Raw genomic sequence first — 16881 nt, 5'->3', positions numbered from 1 at the left:
AATATGTTCTTTCCATTGATCTTTGGCAGGCACTCACTTTCAGCCGTAAAATGAAATTTAGTATTCATCTGTAGAGCTATTTGTGATGAAATTTGGTCCCAATACAGACCAATTTCGAAAATCTTCACTATTGAAACGTAGGAATGAAATGAGTGGGCCGTGCTCAATATTGAGGAATGAAATGACTGTTTACTTTTGTATTGAAATGCGATAAGCAAACAATCCCAACTCCTATAGTAAATTTTGAAGCTTAAGAAGAGTCTAGAGATAATTGTTATTCAGAGTTGAGGGTTCATTGTTTCTATGCACACAGTCATCGTTCAACAGCATAGACCATCAGCAATGGAGATAAATAGAGAAATCCGGCTCGTGTGGCTTCTCCGGTTTGGCCATCGCCATCGTTTCTACTCTTTTAAATTTCCCGCAGGAACTTGTACGGCTGTCGCACCTCAAATCTGCGCTCCCGCCAAAACCATCCTCCTGGTGTCTGCAACATCCACCGTTCCCGCCTTCCGCCTCGTCCGATCTCGACACGAATGACTCCCACTGCCCCGATTCCCTGGCCGCTTTCCTCCTCCGGTACCGCCGCCACGCTGCCTGCACTAGGCACGCCGCCCACGCGCGCCACTGGTGCGAGTAGTACCGGAGCGCGTGCTGCAGCCTCTGGCTGTGCATCCTCCTGAACTGGCTCGCCACGAACCGGAGATCTTCCGCCCGCAGCGCGAAGCCCTCCGCTTGCACCGCCACCGTCACCGTACGCGCGGAGACCGGTAGCCGGCACGGAGACTGCGACGGCGCCGGGTGCAGCGCCCACGGCAGCAGCTCCTCGCCGCAGAAGTCGCCCGGCCCCAGGACGGTCGAGCCGTGGTGCCCCGACCGGCCGCCGCGTCCACCAGCGGCGGAGCTTCGCAGCTTCCCGCGGATCACGAATAGCATCTCCGTCACCGGGTCGCCCGCCCGCACCCGCACCGTGCCGGCGGCGCTCTGGAACGACACCAGCCGCTCGCAGATGGCCTCGAGGAGAACGTCATCCATCTCGGAGAAGAAAGAAACCTGAATCCAAAAGAGGAATCCATGAACGAAACAAGAAAAGTAGCACCATTCCTCCATCGACTGCGGTGTTCATACGCACGCGTCGGACGAGATCGATGCAGAGGTGGTGCTTGATATCGCGGCGGAGATCGGAAGGCAAGCCTCGGAGTATGGATTCCTCATCGACTCCTCTGGTGGCGAGCCACTGGGACCGATAGAACTGGCGGACTCGACGTCGAAAGTGAGGCGGAAGCTGGCGGTGGTGCATCCACTCTTCCGTGTCTCCTTGCCTCAGCCTCCATTTTTCCACTCTCGCGATGATGGATTGCAAATACGTCTGATCAGAAGAACAATACCATTCATCACTCTTCATCTCCAAGATTGCATCTTTTTGCGAAATGAACTAATCATCACCTGCATGTTCCCGATCAATTGAGCAAATAAAATGAGGCTGGCCATGGCGATGCCTATAGAGAACAGCGTCTCCCCGAAGAAGGTGCTGTTTACCATATTCTGTCCATTGGAGCTGCAAGAGAACCATTTTGGTTGCAGTAAGATGCCCACACGAACAAACAATTAGATTATTAGAAGAAATTAAACCCTTACATCAACTGTTGAAACCCCCACCAGAGGCCATAGCAATACTTATCCCCCAAGTTGACAGAGGGAACCCCAAAGCTCAGAGAATTCAAGAAGATGCCATAGTGGAAGGCGATGCTTGAGTTCTTAGCATCGCAGTTGGCAAAAACCCGCGTGCCGTTCGCCCAGACCTGCCTCTCCGTCAAACCGGAGAAGTCGCAGTCCAGAAACCTGAATTCGCAGGTCGTTCCATTCCTGCTGCTGTTCGTTCCCTCCATCAGGCACTCTTCTTTCCAGCATGTCATCTGCCTTGCTATCGTAAACAGGTACCATATCGCTCCTATTATCTGCAACAACAAAAAAAAAAAACTCCGTGAAGATGTTTAAATGATGATTTTGATGTTTGATTCTTCCCTGAACGATAAACGAACATGACTCGCGAGGAGGTACAGCAGGAGATTGTATACAGCTCCTCCCCAGGCACTCTTGGTGATCACACCAGTGGCTTCTATGATCTGATCAGTCAAAGTGTAGGTGAGGTACAATCTTAGTGAATACTGAACAAGGATGATCAAAGTCACCATCACGTTGCTGGAGTTTCTTGCTGCTGGAATCAGAAGCCAAGTGACCGCCTGCAGAGCAAAAGCAACCGATTAATCAGTCCTACCGCGACATTGAACTCTATCCAGAGTTAGTTATACCCGAAACCTTTACTTGAGTGAGAGGCAGCGATGCGGCTAAATCTGCGGAGAATTCTGACTTGATGTACCGTCTTCCGATCAGTTTCCGGTTCACGACAAGCTCCCCCTTTGCGAATACTCTTGAATTGGGTGCGGTGTATGCAGTGTGAAATTTCACTACCATGTTAAGTAGATAGAATAGATTGGTTACTGAGCTCATCAAAGTGATCGAAACACTCAATCTCCGATCCAAGTCGATGCATGAAGAGCCATCGGCGGCGATGACCTTGATCATAGGCCAGTAGAAGATCATCGGATCGATGATCAAAGCGATGTAGCATGAAACAAGGAAGACGCGATTCCACACTATGAATGAAAGGCTTTCGGGGTCTAGTATCCATCTCTTGCATGATTCTTGATGCTTCATCGGCGCTCTTGAACCTGTTTTGCTACAACAAAGGGATTTCACAGCTCTTAACCTGTAAATTTAACCACAAATCTTTCGGTAACAAAAAAGCAACTGATGTTTTTCTTCTCTTGATCTATGAAACAAGCAACTCACCTCATGGCCATCTTCCATGCTACTCCATCGACTGTGTCGAAAAATGGAAAGCTACGGACAACAGGATTGCGAAATCATACAAAGTCGAAGCATGGGAGGAGGAGGAAAGGAAGATCTTGATCGCGCCTCAAGACACTTCTTGCAAGCCATGACTTGCATATTTGATTGCTAAAAGGTTCAGGAGAGGTTGCCTAGCTTTATAGAGGAATAGTGTTCAAGGGGGGAATTAAGAACTTGGGATGAACTTCTTAATTGGCTCCAATTCAAGTATTGAAAAATAAAATGAATACTGCTTTAATTTAATTTTATAGCAAATCTAGCACACTGACAATTTTCATAACACATTAGATATTATTTGTTATAGTTTGTTTATTAAAACCAACTATTTACATATTAATTATTTAACTAGAGAACCCTAACAATCTATTAAACCATGTGTTGTAGAATTGAAAGTATATGTATGTATATTGTCCAATTATTCTAGTAGTCGGTAGAAAATTTACGTCAAGATAGAACGGTCATCCCAAGAGTTGGATAATTAGTGTCTGTTAAAAAAAACATGTACATATAAGTTATTAAAACATGACAACTTTGTGTTATATTCAGTAGTTAATTTAGAAATTTATCTAAATGAATAATCAACAGCTTTGTTTTTTTTAAAGAAGGAATAAGTATTATTAATTTAGATTATCTTTTACCATATGAAATAATCATTTGTTTAATAGGAGATGCACACTCTATAAATGACTAAGAAGAAGATGCCAAACTGCCCGCAACTATGGTGTAATAGACGGGTGTTAAACTCTTATTCATGCTTTTATACGGTTTAATTACAATATGTTTATAAGAATTTTTTTTTCTCTTATTAAGAAGTGTAATTATGGAATGTTAGATTTTGAACTATCTGTTATAAATATTTCTTGATTTATCCTAACAATCGATAAAAATTTTATAGAATATATCTAAGTCATCGTTTCTTTGCAAGAAGAATATGTCAACTAGGGGTGTAATCGAGCCGAGCCGAGTCGAACTCTTGGATGTTTGAGTTTGGCTTGTTTATAATCGAGCCGAGCTTGAGCTTTATTTAATGAATATATTCATGGCTCACGAGCTTATTCGAACTTTTATCGAGCCTAAACGAGCTTAATAAATATAAATTATAAATTTAAATATTCATTAAAAATTAAATTATATATTTAAAAAAATATAATATTCTTGTTAAAATTTTATTCTAATAAATAAATTTAATATATTTGTTTATGTTTTTCATAAATAGAGTGTAAAATCTATAAATTCAATATCAAAATTATTATTATTTTTATTTAAAAATTGATTCATGAGCTTAACGAACATGTTCACGAGCTAACGAGCTGAATATTGTGATGCTTGAGCTTGGTTTGTTTATTTTAACGAGCCTAATTAAACGAGCTCAAACGAACTTTTATCGAATCGAGCTTCGAATAACTCACGAACGACTTGGCTCATTTACACTCATAATGTCAACTGCCCAAGGGACTTTAAATGAGAGAAACACGTTGGTGGTCGATTTCGAGTTTATGGAACTAGGAAAAGACTATCTCGAGGATTATTCAGGAGAAGTTCGGACATGATTATTAAAAAGGAAATTAGAAGGTGTCAACATAGTCAAGTCTTATAAATTTTTTATTAAAATTGCGAATTCAATATTTATCTTAAAAATTTCTTCATTAAGGTGCCATAATTTCATGTTATTATTACTATGATTAATTTTTTTTTTAAAAAAAATAATACATAAAAAATTGAAGGATATAATAAGTTTAAAATAATATGGAAAAAGGGGTAGATTAATTAAAATAGTTACTGGTATAGTAAAAGATGGTCACGCCATTTGAAGAGATATAAATTATGAGGTGGGAGGGATTTTTTTTTGGATGGTAATTAAATTAGTTATTGTGATTGTTGCTTGAGTTGCAACCCTAAGCTATAATAATATAAAAGTATTTGGTGTCCGGATAATTGTGTAATAGTTTGGTCCTTTAATGAATAGTTAAGGGATTTAAAGTTCACACTTTCTTATTTACCCTGATGGCAAATGAAATTGATCATCTCTAATTAACAGGTTCATAAAATTAGATAGTTAATGTCAACTTAAAAAAATATATATATAAAAATATTTGGAGCCTCACAGATACGATGATGTATTAGTAAAGTAGTAAGAGGATATAATTTGAATGGTGTATAAATTATATCACGGATTAATTCAGCAAAATCCGACTACTTAAATTATTAAAAGAGAGAGAATTTGACTGGTTAACATAATAATAAGGAACAGTAGGTTTAGTAAGTTTGATTTATAGATTCGAATAGATAAAATAATTAATATTTTTATGTTTGATTTGTCAATTTATTTTAAAAGCTACAATTTTATTAATAATAAAATATATATAATTTTGTTCAACTTGTTCTACTTTCATAATCTCTTTCATTAGTTTGTTATACCCTAGCCTACTAGCAAGATAGAGTTGATAACTCAACATGCCTAATCAAGTCTCCTCAGAAATATAATTGACTTGATTGGATCAATTAGCTCAACCTAACATACTTGGACCAATCAGCCTATTCATCGAGCTTGACCAACTTGTTAATTTGGCCCATCTCAACCAGCCCAACCTGATTAGCTCAATCTTAGGTCTGATCAAACTAACTGACTTATCTAATCTAATTGACTTGACCAATTCAATAGATGGATTAGTCAGCATGTCCAACTCATTAGATCTATTCAATCCCTCTAGTCTGATCTAAGTCATCTAACTTGACTAGCATGCACAATTTAGCATAGGCCATTTAGCTTGACTAGCATGCCCAACCCGGCGAGTCTAATAAATCCACATAACTCAATCGTTCCACCTAGTCGTTCATCTTGACCCATTTAAGCTACTTGCTTGATCATATAGCTAGCCTGTTCAACTCAAATCGAGTCGATTAGGATCAATGGACTAATTAATTTGGATGGTTCAATTCCTTTAGCCTAATTAATGAAATAAGGAAAGAAATAATTATCTTATAAATTTATATAAAAATAATTTTTGAGTTGAATAGATATTCAGTGGTTAATTTTATAATCATAAATAATATGTTTGAGAAATTGAGATCAACCGCCATAACCATTTTTTTTAAACAAACAACAAAAAATACCTAAATTCTGATTGCGATTGATGACGCTCTCGCCGCATCCCCGTGTCATCTGTCATGGTTTGGCAGCCTTTAGTTGTTGTTGTTTTTACTCAAAACATGTCATTATAGCTTATTCAATTATTCTACCTGTTATGATACTTCTTTTATGTAATTGTGTTTTTTAATTTCAATTTTTGAGTAATTTCTTTTTATATAATTCGACATGTGTAGGGATTTTATAGCCTCAGGTTCAAGTTAGCATCGTCTCATGTGTTTGTCATTAGATCCATCCCAAAGAGACTTCTAAAGGATGATACAAGAAAGGAGCTTAGGTGCATATGAGAGACGAGAAATTTGATGAGAAACTCTTCTAGTGGAGATGGTTATACGTGAGATAAAAATTGGGAGTAAATATACTCAGTTGAGGGTAGGATGATTCTCAACTTAGACGGACAGAGCTATACGATTAGTCGATATACTAATCTATTAAAATAACCCTTCGGCCGACAACTGAGGGTTGAGTTAATTAGGCAGTCAACTCAAACTGAGTTGTATACAAATAAAATGGTGCTATTTAGGAGACCAATCAACTAGATAGTCGGGTACTCCAATCAATTGGTGCCTATATAAATCAGTGGATAATGCCTTCCAAGGAATTTGTTCCAAGTTGATCAAGACCAATCAACTATATTACAATGGACAACTTCATTGGAGTCACAATAGAAGGATCAAAATAAGGCATATCAATCAATTGCTGATACAAACTAGTTAACTCATCGGCACAAGACCGTGTTAAAGATTCAATTTGAGGAAAAGGCTAATAAAAGTGCTCAAAAAGCTGCAAATCTCTAGTACAACAGAACACATATACACTAATATTCTTGAGCTTTCCTGTAAACTCTATTGTTCTGAATATTTTTTTATTGTATATGTGTGTGTGTGTAGCAACATTCAATAGTGATACATCGAAAGATCATAAGTCATGAATAAAATCTTTGTGAGGGTTCTCGAACATATATAAAAATTTATGTGTTTTGCTCGTCTTAGGATTACTTTTGCTATATTAATCTTGTGAAAAGCTGCTAAGAATTATACACGTCCAAAAGAAGATGAAGATAATATCTATATACTTTTGCTATATTTTAGGTTAAACTGAGCTCTCAACTCATGCTTTTGACATAATATCAAAATCAGATTGTGAGGTCAACTATTATAACCACTCTATCCTATAGTTTTTTTTAAGAAAAATAATAATAATAATAATTAGTACCTAACTTGTGATTGTGATTGTGATTCTGATCTAGTTTTGATGTTAATTATAATCAGTAATTAGCATCAACCTAATGGCAATGTCATGGTTGAGGTGGGCAGTGGGGTTTTTGTGACTCAAAAGCCTCTCAGAGTTACTTAAAAAAAAATGATTAATTAGGTTGGGTAACGTTGAGTCTGGGGTGATCGGTCCAGCCATATGAAAATTTTCTACCGACTATCAGTGTAAATCGGGAAGCGCCCGAAACGGGCAGCCCTAGAGCCTAATATCCTTTAGTTATGTGCCCCATTTAGAAAAAAAGTTTCTACAAATTCATTATAGCTGGGGCTCGAATCGTGGGTACTTGATTAATAACTTAAATACCCTGTCACTACATCATAACCTCGGGGGCCTCTCAGAGTTACTTTAGTTGTTATGGAATGTGTATTTGGGTACAAATAAGGTGATCGTAAACCTACTCGACTAGCCTAGTACACAATAATTTAAATTGGGGCAATTAATATATATAATTCGATTGGTTAAATTTAAATTTTGCATAATGTATTAATTCATGAAATAGAACTAGTATAAAAGTCTCTTTTATTGGGATAAATGAAATAATATGTCATCAAGGATGTTAGAATCTATTATTCATATCGAATTACTGAGAATTTAAAATGGAGAAATATATCTAAATCTATGGTATGAAGATTCACAAGTTAGATCTCGGAAGCTATAGAGAAAATCACCTTTTGTTTCAAAATGACAGAGAAAGGAAAAGTATCTGTGTCCTGAATCATAACTCTATCTATATACTAATTAATGTATACGATAATTTAATCAAAAGATGTACTTAGATTTTTAAATTTATCAAAACGAATACGTTACTTTGTATTTATCAAAGGGCAGTGTTCTTCTCATTTTATCATCCTAATAAATTTAATTCTTTTTCTTTTTCTTTTCTATACCATTTTTCTCTTTCTTCTCTTTCCCTTTATGCATGCAATATCTTTTTTTTTCAACCCCACGAGGTTATTCGGAGTGGTTAGTACGTAGAAGATTGCCCAATGAGATCGTGGGTTCGAATCGCGGGGTAGTCAGGGCGTAAATCCTTGGTCCCCATATCCCTCTTCTCACTGTGCACTAGCTTCTCCGGTTACCGTGATTAACCTCTCTCGTGATGACCTTGGACAAGGTACGACGGGGGCGCTGGGGGCGAGCGTTATCGTCTTTTGCCCAATATCTCTTTTTTTTCCTCTACTCTTTTCTCTTTCCTCTCTTTTGCATCCATGATAACGTGAACTTAAAAAATCTCCTAAATGCTGATTCTTTAGCCGACTCTTTTAAAAATATTTTAACACCCCTGAGAAGTCAAAATAAGCAATGGATAGTATCGTTTGACTCCTTGCAACCTCAAAAATCTATAGGACCTGAAATGAATCTAATCGGACCTGTGTAGATCTATCAGTGGGTTTTAGTTAAAACTTAATGTGGGTTTCAGTCAAAACTTAATGTGGGTTTCAGTCAAAATTAACCTAGACATGTCCGATTGGACCCATTTCAGATTCTATGAATTTCTAAAGCTGCAAGCAGTAAACGGTTTTAGAAATCCACATGATTTGAAATGGGTCAAATCGGACCTATCTAGGTCCATTAATATATTTCGGCCTAATTAGACTAATTTTATATCAAAATCCACTGATGGAGACAAAGGTCCAATTGAACTCATTTCAGGTCCTGCGGAATTCAAAGGCTATAAGGAATTAAACGGTGTTATCCATTGTTTATTTTAGTTTCTACAGATATATTAAAATATTATTAAAATAATTTATTTAAAAATTTCAACGTGAACCTGATATAATTTCATATCATGTCCATATTAAGCTAAAATTTGAATAATTTAAAAATATCAGAATTTCTCATGTAAAAGTCAAACTAAAATAGTTAAAATATCACATCATTTATATTTTAACTTAATTAATAAAGTAAGAATTTCTCTAAACTAAATCTCGTTTTTAGTTTTCAAGTTCTCCATGCATTCTAAACTTTAGTTAAATCCAAATATATATATTAATGCATTATAAACTTTTTTTAAAAAAAAATATTTTTATTATTATATATTATCTTTTTATCCGTGTTACAAAGAGAAAAGTATCACTTTTTTTTTTATATTTTAGCCTAATTAAGAAATCTAGTGTTCTTCTATTTTAGGACTACTTTAATATTCTTTAAACATCCTCAACTATAATTAAATCTGAAAGAATATATATAATTTAATCATTCTGATAATATTCAAAATTTTATATTTTTTTATTTGCTAATAAGAACTATTTATCATCATTACTAATAACTCTTGTTAATTATATTTAAATGTAACAATATTCCTTAAAAAAATGGATAAGACAAATTAAAGGTGGAACCAAAAAATTAAAACTTAAAGGCCACATTAGGCCTGATATAATTTATATTCAGGCCTGAAATGATTGCAATATGAGATTTCTAAGTCGATGAGTGGATTTCGGTCAAAATCTACTAATTGATCTAAAATCTCATATTGTAATCATTTTAAGTCATGTAGATTTCTAAAATTACAAGGAGTCCAAATATGTTTTCGATTACTATTTTTGACTTTCCTAGAGGTGGTTTAGAGGTTTTGGAAAAAAAATGAATTCTTTTTTTCTTCTTTGTTTTTCCTTAGATCTATTATGTGGGATCAGGCCCATGTTGGGCCTAATATCTCCCCATATCAGACCCAACGTAGGCCTGATATCTCCTCATATCAGGCCCACGTTGGGCCTAATATGGGGAGATATCAAGAACAATATAAATGAAAAAATAAGAAAAAAACATTAGTTTTTTCAAAATCTCGATCACCCCTAGGAAAGTCGAAAATAGTAATGGAAAACATAGTTGAACTCCATATAATTTTAAAAATTTACAGGACCTAAAATGGTTACAATCTGAAGTCTTTAGGTCAATTAGTAAATTTTGACCGAAACCAACTAATTGACCTAGAGGCTTCATATTGTAACTATTTCAGGTCATGTAGATTTCTAAAATTGCAAGGATTCCAATATGCTATCCATTGTTATTTTTGGCTTTCCTATGGGTGGTCCAGGGGTTTTAAAAAAAAAAATTCTTCTTTTTTATTTTTTTTTCTCATTTCTCTTATGGGAGATCAGACCCACATTAGGCCTGATATTTCCCCATATCATGCCCACATTGGGCCCAATATAAGGATATATTAGGCCCAACAACAAAAAAAAATGGAAAAAAAAAAAGAAGAAAGAGAGATTTAGTTTTTTCAAAACCTCTGGTCCACCACTAGGAATGTCAAAAATAATAATGGAGATCATATTTAGATTCCTTACAATTTTAAAAATTCATAGGACCTGAAATGGTTACAATCTAAGGTCTCTAGGTCAATCAGTGAGTTTTAACCAAAACCCACTTATCAACCTAGAGACCTCATATTGCAATCATTTCAGGTCCTATGGATTTCTAAAATTATAGGGAGTACAAATATGTTCTCCATTACTATTTTCGATATTCCTAATGGTGGTTCAAAAGTTTTGAAAAAAAAAATAAATTCTTTTTTTTCTTTTTCTTTTTCTTTTTTTTTCAAACATGTTATGGGAGATTATGCCCACATTGGGCCTGATCTGTCCCTATATTAGGCCTAACGTGGGCATGACCTCCCATAAGAAAAAAAATAGAGAATTTTTTCAAACAATATAGCTGCATACTTGGTAGGATAAAGCATGTTGTGTTGGTGCAATCGACCTCCAAGGTTTTAATGTCAGACAAATATGTTTAAGTATGTTTAAGAATGGAGCTTGATCTAGGGAAGTCCTAGTTGTAGGCTAGGTAAGGGAAGTCCTAGTTGGAGGCTAGGCAAGGGAAATCTCGGTATATCGTGAAAGCCAGGTGGATAGGTCTGGAGGACCTGATCTCTGGGTAGCCGAATACTGAGGCAAGGGAAATCTCGGCATATTGTGGAAGCTAGGTGGATAGGTTTGGAGAACCTGATCCCTGGGTAGCCGAATACTGAGTCTTGGTGAGTGAAGCCAGGTAGAGAAAATCCTAGGGGGTGGTAACCTTAGGTAACGAGAAGTCTTGAGGAGTGAACTCCAAGGAAGGTTGACACGCGGTCGACCGGACCAACGGATCTCGGTAAATCTAGGATATGGTTTACCATTATATTATGTATTGCTATTATTGCTATTGGCTAATATAGTATTGCAGGAAATATCTTAGTGGATTAAGTGATCAGACACTGAGCAGGCAAAGTCCAAACATGTCTGGAGGATCATGTTTGGCAGGTAAGTTGAGGTAAACAACTGGAGGAGTGATAGTGAGGTCGGGTTCCTGAAAGAAATAATCTAAGATCGCTGATCCAACTGAAGAAACTGGGAATGTTTCCAAGTTGAGATCAAGACAGTTTTACTGTCTAATATTACTCATGCATTATATATATATTACTGTGCTAACCTTTGTGTTGCAGGGATACTTTGCTTAATTCTGTGTTGCAGGTTCGGCCGGATCAGTCGACCGAACCTAGGGATCGGTCGACCGAACCTAGGGATCAATCGACCGAACCAAGTTAACTCAACACAGGTCAGCTCATCAGCATCGCTCAGAAGGAAAAGGAAATAGAGCTGATCGGTCGACCGAACCCTTGGATCGGTCGACCGAACCCTTGGATCGGTCGACCGAACCAATCAACATTAATGCACAGTAAATGCGAATCTCGACAAATCTTGATGAACAAGGAAGGAGCCTGTTCGGTCGACCAAAAAATGGGATCAGTCGACCGAACCCTTAATGAGCAATTAATGCCAGAAGATCGAGCCAGTGTCAGACTCCAGCCAGGAAGGAAGGGAGCTGGTTCGGTCGACCGAACAGAGGGATCGGTCGATCGAACGTCCATTACACCTATAAAAAGAGGCTCGAGGTTTGAGGCTGGAATAACACTTACTGATTATTCAAAAGGCTCTCTCTGCGTAAGCTACACGTGCTACAGGTTCTCTACAAGTTACTCCGTCCGGAAGTACCGACCGAGCTACTATTTCTACTTTCTTGTCGGTATATCATTTCTTAAGCTTGCATTGTATTATTTCATTAGTAAGATAGTACGGTGTTACTATCTTGCTCACTTGTACGTTTTGCTTCTTTCCGAGGATTTCGGAAAGGAGGGTTATAGTGGATTGTCCATCGGTGTGATTAAGGATTGCGAACTTTCGAGTAGGAGTTGACCTAGACTCCGAACGAAGTAAACAAACTTGTTTATTTACTTTCCGCTGTGCACGACTCTGATTTAAAAAGAAAAGAGAAATTTTTAAAAAGGCGTGATATTCACTACCCTCTATCGCACTCATTCGATCTATCATGATGAACACTAGTAGGATGAAGCATGACAAACAATATACCACTTCATTAGTTGTTACACTGCTCTGGTATATAGTCCATTGCTTTAGTCACTCTTTGGTTGTTGTTTAATCAATATGTTCAAGTATGCTCACTTGTTCAAGTATGCTCACTGCGCTATTAAAAATAAAAATTAGGTGGTTGGCACAAAGGAAGGTGTCAAGGAGCCTCAGGCAACATTCTCAGCTTGCTTTGGGGCAGCGTTCATCATGCTTCATCCTACCAAGTATGCAACTATGTTGGTTGAAAAAATTCTCTATTTTTATTATTTTTCTTCTTTTCTATTAGGCCTGATATGAGGAGATATCAGGCTCAATGTGAGCCTGATCTTCCATAACACACTTGGAAAAAAAAATTAAAAAGAAGAAGAAAAAGAGAATTTATTTTTCCAAAACATTTGAACCATCACTAGGAATACTAAAAATAGTAATGAAGAGCATATTTGGACTCCTTATAATTTTAGAAATCCATAGGACCTAAAATGGTTGCATTTGAGGTCTTTGGTCTTGTGGATTTCTAAAATTGCAAGAGTCCAAATATACTTTCCATTATTATTGTCGACTTTCCTAGTGGTGAACCAGAGATTTTGAAAAAATTAAATTTCTCTTTCTTTCTTTCTTTTTCCCCCTTTTTCCTTTGTTTTCTATTGTTGGGCCTGATATCTCCTCATATCAAGTCAAATGTGGGCATAATATAGGGAGATATCGGGCCCAATGTGGTCAAATCTCCCATACGAGGCATGAGAAAAAAAAAAGAATTTATTTTTTTTTTCAAAATCTCTAGACCACCCTTAGGAAAGCCGAAAATAATAATGGAGAGCATATTGGACTCCTTGTAATTTTAGAAATCCACATGATCTAAAATGGTTACAATCTGAGGTCTTTAGTTCATTTAATGGATTTTGATCGAAATCCACTGATCGATCTACAGACCTCAGATTGCAACCATTTTAAGTCCTGTAAACTTCTAAAATTGCAAAGAGTCCAAATATACTCTTCGTTACTATTTTCGACTTTCCTAAAGGTGGTCTAGAGGTTTCAAAAAAAAAACTTTTTTTCTTATTTTTTTCCTTTATGTTGGGCCTGATATCTCCTCATATCATACCCAATGTGGGCCTGATATGGGGAGATATTAGACCTACATTGGGTCTAATATGGAAAGATATCAGACTCAACGTAGACCTGATTTCCTATAACAGGGCTGAGGAAAAAAAAGAAAATTTTTTTTTTCAAAATCTCTAGACCACCTTTAGGAAAGTCAAAAAATAGTAATCGAGAGTATATTTGGACTTCTTGTAATTTTAGAAATCTACAGGACCTAAAATGGTTGCAATCTGAGGTCTCTATATTGATCAGTTGATTTTAACCGAAATTTACTCATCGACCTAGAGATCTCAAATTACAATCATTTCAGGCCTGATATGAATTATACCAAGCCTAATGTGGCCTTTAAGTTTTAGTTCTTTTGGTTTCACCTTTAATTTGTTTTATCCATTATTTTAGGGAATCATATTACATTTAAATATAATTAATAAGAGATATTGGCAATGAAGATAAATAGTTCTTATTAGCAAATAAAAAAACATAAAATTTTGAATATTATCAGAAAGATTAAATTGTATATATTCTTTCATATTTAATTGTAGTTTAGAATGTTTAAAGGAGTCCCATACTAGATTTCATAATTAGGTTAAAACATAAAAAAAAAAAAATGTGATATTTTACTCTTTGTAACATGGATAAAAAGATAATATACAATAATAACAATAATTTTAAAAAAAAGTTCATAATGCATTAATATATATTTTATATTTAATTAAAATTTAGAGCAAAGAACATGAAAAATGGAAAGGAGATTTAATTTAGAGAAGGTCTTATTTTGTTAATTAAGCTAAAATGTAAATGATGTGATATTTTAATTTGTCTCTTACATGAGAAACTCTGACATTTTTAAATTATTCACGTTTTAGCTGAACGTGGATATGATATGAAATCATATCAAGTCCATGTTGAGATTTTTAAATAGATTGTTCTAATAGCATTTTAATACCTTTGAAAAAACTAAAATAAGTAATGGATAATACTGTTTGACTCCTTATAGTCTTAGAAATCTGCAAGACTTGAAATGAGTTCAATCGGACCTTTCTAGCTACATCAGTGGATTTTGACATAAAATTGGTCTAATCAGACCGAAACTCACTGATGGACCTAGATAGCTCCAATTTGACTCATTTCAGATCTTGTGAATTTCTGAGGCTGCATGGAGTTAAAGGATGTTATCCATTGCTTATTTCTGCTTCTCAAAAGGTGTTAAATATTAATTGAACAATCGGCTAAAAAATCCCAACATGAGCCTGATATAGAATCATATCAGGTCCACATTAGGCCTGATATGATTTTATATCAGGCCTAACATGGGCCTGATATAATTCCATATCAAGCCCACATTGGGCTTGATATGGGAATTTTTAGCTAATTCTTCTAAAAACATTTCAACACCACTGAAAAGTCAAAATGAGCAATGGATAGCACTGTTTGACTCCTTGCAGCCTCATAAATTCATAGGACCTGAAACGGGTTTAATCAAACATGTATAGGTCCATAAGTGAATTTTGACTAAATCCACTAATGGATCCACACAGGTCTAATTGGAACCATTTTAAGTCCTATAGATTTTTGAGACTATAAGGAGTTTAAATGGTACTATCCATTAATTATTTTGACTTCTTAGCAGAGTTAAAATATTTTTAGAAAAATCGGCTAAAGGATCGGCTTTTAAGTTCATGTTATAATGCATGTAAAAGAAAGAAAAAAGAAAAGAGAAAAAAATATTATATCTATGGGAGAAAAGAATAGAGAGATGGTAGAAAAAAGAAAAATAAAAATAATTAAATTTATCAATAAAGTAGAATGAAAAGAGTATTATAAAGGTATACTCTTTGATAAATTTAAAAAACTAAGTACATCGTTTGATAAATTATCGTAAAGAATACGATATACAGTCATTGAGTTTCTACACAAAAGATGGCCCACATTATTTATTTAATATTTTAGAAATCTAACTTAACTGATCATTTTATTAAGTTTTTTTATTAGATAGCAAGTCTAATGTATAATTTATTAACTAATGCAAACTCATAATTCTAACAGCTTCTACCTACATAAATCTTGTTACTTAAGCATAAATCCTAAAGTCGATATTACACAAATTTTTTAAAAAATAAATTACATAAAACGCCTATAACTATGGAATATACATATTACAAGTTTGATAGCATGTGAGATATAATTTTAAAACACCTATAACCTAATCTAATAGCACCTCAAATTTAATTTGATAGAACAATATGGTACAATTTATTAGCATTTATAATCTAATTTGATGACACTTTAAAGTTACACATATAAAATAATATTTCAAGATTCATATATAAATCTATTTTAGAATTACTAGGTAAATAAAGAATTGCTTTTCATATGATCATATTATAGGATCGATACCCATATTGAAAATCTATTTCAAAGAGGTGAAAAAACATACAAAAATAATTAAAAATAAAAATCTTACAAATGATAGAATAAATTAAACATAAAGAAAAAAACAAACGAACATGAAAAAAAAAATAACCTTTCAAGAATAAAACGACTAAAGCTCTTCTTAGGTCGTTAAGGTTGCAATATAAGAATTGTTGCTTTCGGAGTTCTCGTGCTCACCTATTTATATTAGCAAACTAGTTTTCAAGTAGTAGAAAAGATAGGTTGATCAAGAACATTTTGTTTAGACTTAGCGAGCTCAAATCTTCTCTAATCAATTGAAGTGATTATCCCGAAATTTTATTTACCAATTATTATTTTTACACTAGTTAACACTTGTTAAATCGGCTCTAATTTATTGTTTGAGTTTGTTATGCTATAGTTCAGTCAAATCAAATCTACATTAGTCGACTCAAAGCCTGTTAGTTAACTCTAACCTCATCCAATCAGCTCAAATCTACGTTAATCAACTCAAATCTTATCAGTCAACTAAACTAGATAAGTTTGCGACTCTAGTTTAGTCGACTTGGATGCTTGTTATTGTGGACCTTATCTTTCATATTAATACTGCTTCAGTTGATTCACCCATTTTCAATTAACTCAATATAATAATCAACACATTTTTCTATTAACTCAATCCAAATAAAGAGTAACCTACTTCTAATA

The 16881-nt window shown here is 35.2% G+C and overlaps 1 protein-coding gene across 2 annotated transcripts; it reads right to left on the bottom strand.

Moving 5' to 3' along the window:
- Nucleotides 1-249: 249 nt before the first annotated feature.
- LOC121997280 (probable cyclic nucleotide-gated ion channel 14) lies at nucleotides 250-3016 on the bottom strand. Of its 2 annotated transcripts, none has more exons than XM_042551622.1 (7): nucleotides 2854-3016; nucleotides 2326-2770; nucleotides 2043-2243; nucleotides 1639-1958; nucleotides 1447-1558; nucleotides 1133-1369; nucleotides 250-1053 (listed from the first exon to the last, which is right to left on the bottom strand). In XM_042551622.1, exons 1-7 carry the CDS (start codon nucleotides 2862-2864, stop codon nucleotides 337-339), a joined length of 2043 nt encoding a protein of 680 aa, XP_042407556.1. In that variant the 5' UTR covers nucleotides 2865-3016; the 3' UTR covers nucleotides 250-336. The 2 variants fall into 2 exon arrangements, with proteins under 2 accessions (XP_042407556.1, XP_042407557.1); XM_042551623.1 differs by having other exon boundaries at nucleotides 2326-2740.
- Nucleotides 3017-16881: the final 13865 nt, after the last annotated feature.

The sequence above is a fragment of the Zingiber officinale genome, chromosome 6A (assembly GCF_018446385.1).
Source record: "Zingiber officinale cultivar Zhangliang chromosome 6A, Zo_v1.1, whole genome shotgun sequence".
Lineage (NCBI taxonomy): Eukaryota > Viridiplantae > Streptophyta > Magnoliopsida > Zingiberales > Zingiberaceae > Zingiber > Zingiber officinale.
This window is presented reverse-complemented; position numbering and strand designations above follow the sequence as displayed.

Excerpts from the sequence above, each read along its gene's own strand:
- LOC121997280 (XM_042551622.1), bottom strand. Across the intron at positions 1,959-2,042 it reads TGTACCTCCTCGCGAGTCAT|ATAATAGGAGCGATATGGTA; the intron begins GTTCGTTTATCG and ends TTGTTGTTGCAG. Across the intron at positions 1,054-1,132 it reads GCATCGATCTCGTCCGACGC|GTTTCTTTCTTCTCCGAGAT; the intron begins GTGCGTATGAAC and ends TTTTGGATTCAG.